Source organism: Rosa chinensis, chromosome 3 (assembly GCF_002994745.2).
Source record: "Rosa chinensis cultivar Old Blush chromosome 3, RchiOBHm-V2, whole genome shotgun sequence".
Lineage (NCBI taxonomy): Eukaryota > Viridiplantae > Streptophyta > Magnoliopsida > Rosales > Rosaceae > Rosa > Rosa chinensis.
The window spans coordinates 25,127,175-25,139,606 of NC_037090.1; the positions used below are offsets into that span (position 1 = coordinate 25,127,175).

Here is a 12,432-nt window from a genome sequence, read left to right on the forward strand (position 1 = left end):
GTGGAGGTCTAGGGCCAAAACCACAGCCCTTGATGTAGCCTGATTTGACTCCGAGGACTTTTGCACAAATTTCATCATCTGTCATTGTCTGAGTTCCATCAGGTTGAGTTGTCTCAGTTTGCATCTTAATCATTTCATCCTACAATAAAAAAATATATACAGTTGGATATGATATACAATTTCTCAATTACAACCTGATCAATTTAATCATATTTTGGGAATTTATATTAATTTCACCTATGGTCATGGTCAAAATATATACATTATAGAACTTTTGTCCATACGTATGCATCGTTAACAAGTTACTTACCCACTTTGCTTTTGCTCCCAAGTCCCAACCTTTTTTAGTGTTTTTGTACTCTGTTTCAAAGCGATCAATTGCACCTTACATCTCTCCAGTCTGTGCTGCCTATTGCATTCAAACATATTCTTTTAACATCTACAAATATATATTGAAGCTATAAATTTATTAACAAAATTTATAAATATCTTACAATTTGCTCTTGGTGAGACATAAATGACTTTGACCCAACTTTGTGGTGATGTGTCAACTTTGACCTATTTATAGCATTCTTCTCTGAACGAATCTAAAAATCATTATGAAATATCAAACAATTAGTTGGAATCTGAATGAAAAAGAAAACTAATATAACAAAAAAGTGAACTGTGTTGAAAAATAGTTATAAAAAATAAACAATATTGTACCTGAAACTTTTCACTAGAAAAACGAGCACAGAGAAACTCCCATTCTTCCTGAGTCTTGACATCATCGTGTTTATTTTCAATTGCTTCCTCGATTGTTGAAAATCTCTCAAAATGTTTCTTCAACTTATAACGAAAATTACAAAATATAGTCTGACATGTTGTAATTACATATCTCTCGATCCAAGGGAGAGACATGTCAATGTCAAACTTGTTCTACATATAAATAATTTCATGTCAAACAAAATATTTAATTAAAGCAATCAATGTAAACTTACATTTCAAAAAAACAAACCATCACTCACCGTTATTCTTTTAACCAACTTATCCACTTCAATTTTCGAAATCTTCTTCCATTTTTCCACATTTAGTGGGGCATAGTTTCAAACTGTGAAACCAATTTCATTGGCCAACATTTCAGCATATGGGCCTGTAGGCCTGCCATTTTGTTCGGTCAGAGTGACAGGTATTTTAGCATTCAATTGAGAAAGTACCTTATTTGCATTCACTCCTCTTGTCTTTCCCCGCACCTTTTTTGTTGGACCTTTAACATAATTCTTAATTAATGTAGACAAATATTTTAGTTCTTAAAATATAACAATATATATATATATATAATATTGTATATACATGTAGGAGGGTCTTGATTACTGGCTGACATCACATTATCATTTTGCACTTCAGTTGTAACATTTATCAATAGCTTATCATTAGCAGTTTGATGTTGAAGACGTGAACTAATTCTAACCCCTGTCATTATACATATAATTTAGGTATACCCTTCTAATTTGCAATTCATGAAAACAAAATTGCATTTCGCTCTCTTTTCCCTATACTTCTAGTACATAAATAATTAAAGTGATAAAAATTGAATTCAAGAAGACTACAATACTACTTACCAGTAGTAGTTCGTTCTGTAGTGGTACCAATATTAGAATTGAATCCATTTTCTACAGAATTTTCCCATGGCTGATTAGTAGTTTGCACACGAGAGCGTTTACTCATTGCACTACCTGTTATTACACACACATGTTAAATTAATCAATATGAGTCAAATAAATAAGTTAAATCTAACTTTCTATAAATATTGTTGTAGCAGAACAAAAATTGAAGAATTACCTGAAGTAGAACGGGATCCATTTGGGCATGGATGATCAGTAGTTTGCACACGAGAGCGTTTACTTGGTGCATTACCTGTTGTTATACATACATGTTAAATTAAATTATTAATTAATCAATCAGCTAAATGAATTATAAACTTATAAAAAAATAAAATACAATACGTACCAGTAGTAGGCTTTTGGATGTTAGACACATTGGAACGGCGCATCTTGTGACTGCTATTATAAAAAGTGCAAAATCAACAAATAAAAAACTTCTCTGTTAAAAAAGAAAAAAAAATCTATAACGATAGATAAGAAAGCAGTAGCCAAAGAGGTATTAATAAACCTCAAATAAATATAAATAGAATAATTATCATTACAATTTGTCATTATAAATCTCAATCCCAAAACGTCACACATTATAATAAGGTTTAGTCCACACAAAAAAAAAATGAATAACAAAAAATTAATAGACAAAGGTTAGAAAATATGTGAACAAAAATTGATGGACCAATCTGCTGTGTTGGACTTGGAAATGGAAATTTAGTACAAGAAAAATAAAATTATAAAAGCTTAAGGTCCATTTGGTAGCATTTTATATCTGTTTTTTTTTTTTTGTTAGATTAAAGAGGGGAGGAGAAAAGAAAGGACAGCCACAAACCGAAGCCTTCTCTCTGTCCAACCAAAAAAGATCAGAGAACAGAACATAAAGTTGGAAAAAAAAAATTATAGCCTAACTCTCTTGTTCTGTGAATGGAAATTTCAATTCAGTTAATTAATTAACTTGCTACTTTGTTATACTTGACTCTTATTAAATATTTTACTTTAACTGGGTTACTTGGCAATTAGAAGACCAAAGAAAATGAAACAAGACCACAGAAGACCAAATTCCCAGAGAAGAGTCTACAATTTTTCAGAACATAACTAACATTTAGATATTAGCTAAATGATTTACAAGGGCATAAAATAATCACAAAGGAAGGCTCACAACCAAAAGAACCATACAAACTAGATTTAGATCACAATATCCTTCTTACTGCACATTAATTCTAGATTTTCAATGATGACTGCCCAAGAAGAAACAATTGACATCATCATATCTCATCCAATATTAAAATTATTCAATCCCTGCAACTCTACCTTCATTCGATTATAAAGTTAGATATATCAGTCATGTGTTAAGAGTCAATTTCAACCCAATTATTATACCCTTTGTGTTGAACTTGGGATTACAGAATCCACCACAAAAAGAATCAAATCAACTAATTATGAAACTAACTCGAAGACACCTCAATCCAAGGAACCAAGTATAAACAATTCACTCGAAACACTTACAAATAACTAGCAATCGACCTGTTATGTAATTGATTTGTTATTGCACAAAAGCAAGTGAGCCACAGATTCTAGTATATGCAAGTTGAAGTGAATTTGGGAAATTCTAAACAAAAACGGATAGAAGAAGAAGAAGAAGAATGGCTAACAAATTTGGCAGCACAGACCCAATTAACTTCCCAATTCCATTCGATCGAACTTTTGTTCTGTTTTTGAAAATAGGACCTTCGTTAATCAAACTATACAATAATTGTGTACAAGGAGGAAGAAAGATGAATCTAGTCGCTATAGAGATGAGAGCTTCAATTCAAAGATGGGAGATGCAGAGAAGGAGGCTGCACCGTGAGAGATAGAGAAGTAAAGAGTTTTCCTTCTCTTAGGTTTTATCTCTTAATTGTTTTTCCTTTTTAGATTAGCGCTTTGTTTTCATCTTTTTTTTAACTCTCCCCTCCTTCGGTAAATGAAACCAAAACATCCTGCTTCTTTCTTCTTCTTCTTCTTTTTTTTTTCAATATGTCAATTATAAAAATAAAAATGTGTTTGTAAAAATAAAAATGGGTTTAGAGGAGATATCATGTTAAGATGGAGATATCTAGTTAGGGATAAGGCATTAGACCAACTTTTTGATCATATTTTAGCATCTTAACCGTTCAGTTTTTAGGTCCTAATGTGTAGATCACCTCTACAAATTTTCAGCCAAATTGATTATCGTTAAGACATTCAAGACTGCAATTTACAATTATATGTATGAACGGTTCATGTTGGACAGATTCGGTTCATCCATTGATTTAATCTAGTTCGATACCTTAACGATCACCGATTTAACTGAAAATTTGCAAAGATGATCTACTCATATATACCTAAAAACTGAACAGTTAAGATGTGAATATGTGATCCAAAAGTGGTCAAATATGGAAATCCGTTCCTAAACTTAGGTAAGAAGATCCTTACCTGAGAAGGACTGTGTATATGTATATGTGTGTGTGTGTGTGTGTGTGTATATATATATATATATATATTAGGCCTCGTCAACGGCCCGACCCAGCCCATTCATAGCGGGCTTGGACCGGGCCTTACTATATTTTTAAATAATGACGGGCCGAGCTTTATTGTAAATCGAAATATCCAAGCCCATCCATATAAAGCGGGACTTGGGGTCTGATTTGAGACAAAGAGACCTCCTGCGGGCTTCTATTAGCCCTAGAGCTTTGGCAGTAAACCTCACCAGCGGTTTCAGCTTTTTAATCAGAACATCATCCATTTGATTCTCAAGCAGTCGGGTACTCCCAGCCTTCATTTTTTTAGGAGACACATGAGGAGATGCAGTCCTTCCCCGCTTCTCCACTCGAGTTATATCTTCTGCGGTTTCCTTCTCCTGCTATTCTGTATTTGTTGTGATTTCCTGCATCATAGTTTCCTTTTCCACAGAAGGGATATCAGCGACCACCTCCTCTGGCTTCTCAAGTACAAGTTCGATCACATCCTCATTTTCTTGGCTTGCAACATTCACAACATCCAGTACTTGGTTTGCCACCATACCTGCAGAGTGTTTCAACTCATTAACAGTCTCCATTTCAATATTAGTATCAATCAGTACCAATGCTCGAGAGCTTCCCACATCCCCCGAGGTTTTCACATTTTCTTTTCTAATCACCACAGGTTTCTGAGGTTTTGTTGTTTCCTTCAAGCCAAAGAGAGTACGAGGGATTGAAGGGATTGTTCGATCCCCTTGAAAACTAAAACCTCCATTTGCATAAGCCCCATTGATTACATTTTGGAAAGAATTTGGAAGCTCCAGCCTGTTTTCTTTTTGCAAAGCTCCAGCCTATTTTCTTTTTGCAAAGCTCCCTGCTTGAGCGTGGAGTAGCCTTGCATTTACCATCCTCGTGGAATACCAGATTATAACTCTTACATAAGCCCAACAAGTTTTCAAAAAAGAAATCGATTTCTTCAACAATACCAGGTGCCAGCTTTAGGGTCTTCTTCAGGAAGAAAGGCTTGTCTAGGGCTTCAGCAACCCTTACCCGGATGGTTCCTTTTGTGTTAAACAGCTTATCATCCATATCAAGATAGCTACCAACAATACTGGCCACAGCTTTGATGGTTTCCGGCTCTTCCAGTGCAGGAGGTATGTTATTGATGCGCACCCAAAAGAACAGTGATGCCCTGGATAATCATAGGTGCATGGATGGCCCTCCCCAAAGCACACAGTTTCACTACTAGAATTATGTCATTAGACATCAGTCCAGAACCGATGTAAAACTAAATTTCGACGGACCTCTTAGTGGCTGATGTAAAAGATCCAGACATCAGTATAAGCGTGTCAACAACCGATGTTCTGGACAACGACCAACATCGCTTCTAAACCATAAATCGATGTATAATCATTACAATCATCATAATTTTGTATGTTAACTATATTTAATTCTTCATATTTTCACATTTTATGCTTAAAAAAGTATATGTCAAACAATACCTAAGTGAACATTTAAATCGATTACAATTTCAGAAATGATGTCTAACACTCTCGTAGACATCAGTCACCAAAATTTTTTGTTTGTTTGTGTCCATTTTTACGTGCATGTTGCCATCTTATTCTCTTGAGAACGATGTATATGCCTTTGTGTACATCGTGTTTTTTATGTGAAACGATGTTTACTGGTTTGTCGTACATCGTTTCTTTTCAAATAAACTGATGTGTTTCTTGTTTGTAGACATCACTTGTATTTTTGAACACCGATGTCCTGTATTTCATGGTAAATCGGTTTAATTTATAACAGCTGATTTGTACGTTGACAGTATATAACGGTTTGGTGCTTAGATATCGATGTGCATTGCTTTTGTGTACATCGATTTTGAGGTGACATTTCGATATGTTGATAATGATGAGACATCAGTCCAGTTTTAAGTACTGATTTCTAATCTCTGAATTGACATCGTTTTCTTTGACATTAGTGTTTTGTTCCCCATTTATATACATCAGTTCATATATATAAGAATGATGTGCAAATAATCATCTAGCTAGTGGTGGTTGGAAAAGATCTAGAAATACATTTCTCATCATCCAAAAAATGGGGCTTTCCATTAATTTTCTCATCTTCATTCATGATTCTACATAATTCACAAAATAAAACCCCAAAACCTACAAAGGCTAGCCCATACATATAGTAGCAACCAACTACATCAATTCTACATATATACACCAAACTTTCCTTCAAAGCAAAAAATAGCCTTTATCAAAATCATGTTAGTAGCCAAAAGTCTTAAACCAAACTCTGCATATAATCAGCCACTTCAATGCTCACCTCGTCAATTTGAGCTTGGCTATATGATTTGCGCGTCTTTACCGCCCACTAAAAATGTATAAAAGAACATATAAGTCACAATGGGGCTAAACAAGCTAATACTTAATTAAACCAAATTGTTCTTCATAATAATGCATATACGTACCTTGGTTGGAAATGAAAGTGTCTCATCCTCTATAATGTCCTTTATGTATCACATAACATAATTGCTACACTCAACCCCACCCGGTTGTTTAGGTACGCCCTATTTTTTCAAATTATTGAATTAGGAAGGCATATATTGACATACTAGATGTAATCTATTATCTCAGCCAATTAAACACATGTATAAACCTTACCGGAAGCGGTTTTACTTTAGACAGTTTGTTAACCCTACCAGTTTCAGCATTGAAGATTTTCACCGCACTATACAACCATTATCATTTACTGTTTACCAATTAAGTTTTTTTCTTCCCTTTTTTGTTTTTATCCTTTGTAAGAATATATTTTCAGTTACTGCATACAACATATAGTAAGCTATGGAAAGTATATTTTTGATCCCTACCCCTTTGATACAATTGGCTATGACAGTGCCTTTGCTAATGGTATTCTGAAACCAAAACAATAACTGGAACGTAAAAATAAAAAAAATAAAAAAAACCAATAAAGATTACAGCTTTCATTACAACTGACCAACAAAACAGCAATAAAGATTTACCAACTAGTGCAGTAAAAGTACCTATATATGTACCAGAATTCAGTACAGCAATGCTCCAAAAGGTGTTTGGGTTACCAAAATAGAAGCACGCTCCAGGATCAACACTAGTTCTTCAGAAGCTTCGAAACTGGACCATTGATGTGTACCTTTAGGTAGCTGCAAAAGAATCAATTCAAATCAAGTCAAAATGTCATCTACCTGCATGTTATAGCACATGAAAGAAAATTGCAGTTTACAATGTATAGTAACCTTATATGCAGTTTACATAGCCTTCTAAATGCTCCCAAATCGAACAATTGTTAATTAAACTTGTTTGATATTCTTCTTTCCAAGAATTCTTGGGCTTTAATCCTCAATACTTACATAACTCATGAATAACATGAAGTCGATAGTTTTAACCCATTATCTAACTAATTACTTATTTCAAAGGATAGCACCCACTAAAACTTCTATTAGAACATAAGCAAAACATAATTCAGTTACAAAAGCGTAAAAGCCAAATAAAAATCCTTCCCTCTTTTATATTTATCCTTTTTAAGCATATATGTTTAGTTACTGCACACTAAAAGTAATAAGCCATGGAAAATATATTTTTTACCCCCACCCCTTTAATACAATATTTGACTATCTAGCAGAAGAGGGAAGTGACTTTGATTCCCTGTATACGTTTCCGCCATTAAAGAATAAAGCCCAGCCACTAGCATATGGTGCTAATATGATTCACATGATCTCCTCAATACCAAGGAAATAAGAGCACTATCAACTATCATGAATAAAAAGCCAATTCAAGAAGACAATAGAGACAATAGAGGTTTGCTCATGAGCTCAGCCCCAAGGAAGATTGAGTATAGCAAGACACCCATATTAAAGAACTGACAACGGCCTATAACACAGCATACAACTCAGAATTGAGCTGATGTAGAAATAGTATAATTTTCAAGGAAAAATTAGAAATAGAAAGGAAACTAGTAGAAGCAAATGAAAATAATTAGAAGCAATTGAGGTTTATAGCACCAGACCTTAGTATGGAAACCCTATGATACATTTAATTCTGTCCACCACATAGACTGAAACAAATTCAAGTCTTCCCACTAATCCACTACCATATTGCAGAATGCATCTAGACAACTAAAAATATGAACACACACGAACACCTACATTTAACGAAGTATTATCACATCCCTCTCCCAATATAAGTGCAGATGACATATTAAATAATATTGAATTTCATAGGCAAGACAATTTCAGTAATCATCAAAAACAAAAGCAAGAAACCATACCATTTCTGGATGCAATAAGTCTGCCTCAATGTAAAGCCTATGTGAAAGAAATGATACCGGCATGAAGTATAATAAAAGCTTAGTCTCCCTGTATAACTCCAGTCAAAGCACATAGCTTAAAAATTCTTTCACAACAAAAGTTTCATGTAGCAAACAACAACATACTATTAAAATTGTACTTGCCTCTTACTTATTTTTCCATTTTAAAGTATTATAAGCATGTTAATGCTTCCCAGATGTATTCATTCTCAATATTCACTTGACTTAAAGATTGGTTGACATCCTTGTACTTAAAAGCCTTTGACCTGGGTTTACACTACATCCTTGTACATACCCAAATTCATACTCTCAAGCATGTTGAACCGAAGCAATTTTAACTCAATAACACAACACATCATTAATGCTCAATACTTTTGCCCCAATCGAAATCTCTATCTAAGTTAATGGAGACAATAAACCATTCACCAAACTAATAGAAAAAGCCAGCAGTAAACCAAATCTTTTCAATCTAAACCAAAGAACCATTAACTCCAAACTATTTTCCTATCCGGTCAACACCAGATCTCAAAAGAATAACAACATCAATAGTTCATACTCAATGTGACCAATCAAATCATAGAATAAAGCAAATAAAACCAAAATTGCATAGCTCACAATTTCAATTGGTACAAAGATTGGAAGGAAGCAAGAGAGAACATACCCAAGCTGGACTTCACTTTATCCACAAATTCACCGTTGTTGAAGCCACCCACAAACTCGCGCTTCTTCAACTCTAAACAAAAACAATCATTCTTCAACAATAGCCCATAAATCCATACAATAATTTTCGCCCAAATGAAAACAATAGACCACAAAACCAATCATACGTACTAAGATTACTTCGTCTCTGACCGGCGACTCCTAGAATCCTTCGAGAGGTAAATCCTTTTAAACCTAGAACGGAGTCGTGCCGACTGGCCGCCGCTCTCTTGCAATCGCCGAGCGTCGATTCCTGAGACTAGGACAAAACGGCGATGTTTACTAATGCCTGCATGATGTCCTCATCCTCCTCGAAGCACAATGCGTCGACGAATTTAGGTTTGGCTAGGGGAGACCAGCAGCGGGAGTTGATGAGGACGTCGTCACCATCGTAGTGGGAGGCGTGTAAGATGACGGACTAGACGGAGTCGATGCTGAAGAATCTGAGGACGTAGATGAAGGAAGCAATGAGGAGCTCCAGAATGGCGGCGAGCTTAGGGTCCAGAATGGAGGTTGAGTTTGGGAGGAGATCCAGTTTGGGGTGAGTTCATAATGAAGAAGTCGAGCGAGAGTAACATTAGGGTTTTTGATCTGTTTCTGTTTGGGCGCAATTTTTTTCTCTAAGTGTGAAAGTTAACCCACTTCTTCATTTCACTTAAAAGACTTAGCGGTTTTTGCAAAAATAGGTTCCTGCAAATTTTCGAATAAAACTTTTAACACCAGTCATTTTAAGAACCGATGTTAATGATATACATTTAAATCGGTATTTTAGTAAAACGATGTTAGATTACTTTTTTACATCGTGGGTAAGTCTGACCGATTTAAAACATGCGATGTCTAATAACATAATTCTAGTAGTGTTTCGATCTCACCTGAAATAAATGCCAACACGAAATTCTTCTGAGGTCTTTCCCAAACCCTAAACTTTCCTTCAAGGACCCATACACGACATAACTGACGCATAAGATCTTGCAGAACAAAAGGCTTTAGGGTCAGAGGGCGAGCCAGTACAAAGGATTGCGAAGGATGACGAGTTGTCGCACCAATTGTGAGCGAGATGTCAAGAACGTCATCCCTTGCAAGCTCCATGGAAGCAGCAAAGCTGGCAGTGACTTCTTCAATGTAGACATGTCAAGATTTGAAGAAAAGTAGGCTGATCGGCACAAAGATCGCTGATTCAGGGTTAGGATTTCTAGTGTGTGCATCAGAGCGGTTGTGCAATAGTTCGGATTCACACCTAGTTTTGGAGAAGCCTCACACCTAAAAAATAAGTAGATGAATAAGAGACGTATTGGTGTAAATTCTTAACGGATAAATCAATTAAAATATCTATGTCATCTTGTTTTTCTTTATATCATTTATACAATTATTAAGAGAAGATGTATTGTTAGTTAAAACTAAAAATTTTGATAAAACTTATCCTAAAAGATTAAAAAGATTTAGACTTAATTAAATCAGAAAGACAATTATGGCAATTATAAAAAATATTTTTATTAAGAAAAATAAACTATTTATCTTCTACTGTCTTCTCTCTGCAATAATCGTTGACTTTCATTACGTTTTCTGTTTTACTTTTTTTTTTTAAATTACTTTTACACATACAGAACATGTGTGGATAAATGATAGTAATGTTTATAGTTTCTAATATTATTCACACTGAAAAAGAATTGAATAAATATTTCATAAAAAGAAGCTAGCTAGGAAAAGAAAAGGAGTGTTGGAAATCAAAAGGCATATCAGAAAGTATCGCACTTGATTAGGGTTGTCACTCGGTCAGTTTGAATCGGTTATAGGTATTACTAACTTCAAAACCAAAACTTTCAGTTTCAAAATTGAGCTACCAATTACTAACCAAATTTTTGATTTTTAATCATATATATTAAATTCAGTATTTCGGTTTTCAGTATTACCAACTTTTTTTTTTGACTTTGTCAAGGGGAACCCAAAGGCTTCCTAGGCCTAAGATAAACCCCTTCGGCGCATGTGAAATGCTCCAACTGTGCATTGCAGCACAGTGGCTAGCCACTTTGACAGCTTCGGGGTTCGAACCTAGGTTGGGGAGCACACCCAACTAGACAAGAACCACTAGGCCACTTGCAGTGGTTCAGTATTACCAACTTTAGAACAACTACTTCTTTATAATATAAATTAAAATGAACAATACTAGGTTTTTCAATTTTATAGTCGTGAACTTTATATTCATCTACTTATTATAGCTTTCTTTTGTACATATGACATCAAGTTTTAGTTATTTTTAATAAAACTATGTTATTTAACCAGGTTACTTAAAATACATATACTATTAATGTAGTATATGTAGTAATGTTCATACTATTATGAAATTTTTTATGTTTAGTTCTTAATATACATGTATGTGTATTGAAGACTATAGTATATAAAGCTAATATTTAAATAATTGGTAGATTCGGTATATACCAAAACCAAACCAATTTTTTCGGTAATTTTCGATTTTGATTTTATCAGTCTCGGTTACCAAAAAGTCGATATACCAAACCTAAAACATCAGTTGGTATTCAATCGGTTTGGTAATTACCAAACCAAGTGGCAACCCTACATTTAATTTAGTGGGAGGAAAATTAGTTGCATGAGTCGCAGGCAGTGACTATTTTTTTTTTTTGAATAGAAGTTGAAATTCATTAGATCAACAGCCAAAAAGCTATAGTCTACAAAGCTTACATAAGAAAGCCAAAATAAAACGACTACCCTATCCAAGCCATAGCAAACTACTAAAGTCTCTGGTACGCTTACTGAAAAGCAAGCCTATACAAAAGTGATTAAACCTCGCCTTCTACGGAAGAAATATTCAACTAACCCTTGCTTGCCAGGCAAGCAATTGTGGTACAAACACTTATTAGAAAAATCATAGAAGACATATAGAAGCTTCACCACCCTCACATAGGCTTGAACAAAGGAAAACAATTGAACTAGTAAAGAGCCAACTCCTTCCCTTTCGAGTTGGAGCCTAAAACGACATCTGCCTTGTCAAGCTTTGGTAATAGTTTTTTCTTGGTTGTCCTAGTCTCATCACCCTGTTTTGCTTTCTTCTTTTCACCTACTGTAGCTTGTTTCTACTACCTGCAGGTCTACCCCTCTTTCTCTTCATCTAAATAGGCTGCTCCTCAGATTGTAGCACAGGTACCAGTCCTAAATTTTCCGGTTCTAAATTCAGGTTTCTTTTGCCAACCGCTAGGCTCAATTTCAATTTCTTGGGAGATATAGTGATAACATCCTCTTCCCTGTTACTTTCTCAGAGA

General features: G+C 34.7%; 1 protein-coding gene across 1 annotated transcript; it reads right to left on the reverse strand.

Moving 5' to 3' along the window:
* Positions 1-791: 791 nt before the first annotated feature.
* Positions 792-3,190, reverse strand: LOC121052147. The gene is made up of 6 exons (XM_040516229.1): positions 3,141-3,190; positions 1,990-2,042; positions 1,822-1,896; positions 1,602-1,715; positions 1,008-1,246; positions 792-918 (listed from the first exon to the last, which is right to left on the reverse strand). Exons 2-5 carry the CDS (start codon positions 2,030-2,032, stop codon positions 1,086-1,088), a joined length of 393 nt encoding a protein of 130 aa, XP_040372163.1. The 5' UTR covers positions 2,033-2,042; positions 3,141-3,190; the 3' UTR covers positions 792-918; positions 1,008-1,085.
* Between the last annotated feature and the right edge of the window lie 9,242 nt (positions 3,191-12,432).

Excerpts from the sequence above, each read along its gene's own strand:
- LOC121052147 (XM_040516229.1), bottom strand. The coding sequence starts at position 2,032 with ATGCGCCGTTCCAATGTGTCTAACATCCAAAAGCCTACTACTG. Across the intron at positions 1,897-1,989 it reads CATCCAAAAGCCTACTACTG|GTAATGCACCAAGTAAACGC; the intron begins GTACGTATTGTA and ends GTATAACAACAG. Across the intron at positions 1,247-1,601 it reads TACAGAACGAACTACTACTG|GTCCAACAAAAAAGGTGCGG; the intron begins GTAAGTAGTATT and ends ATTATGTTAAAG.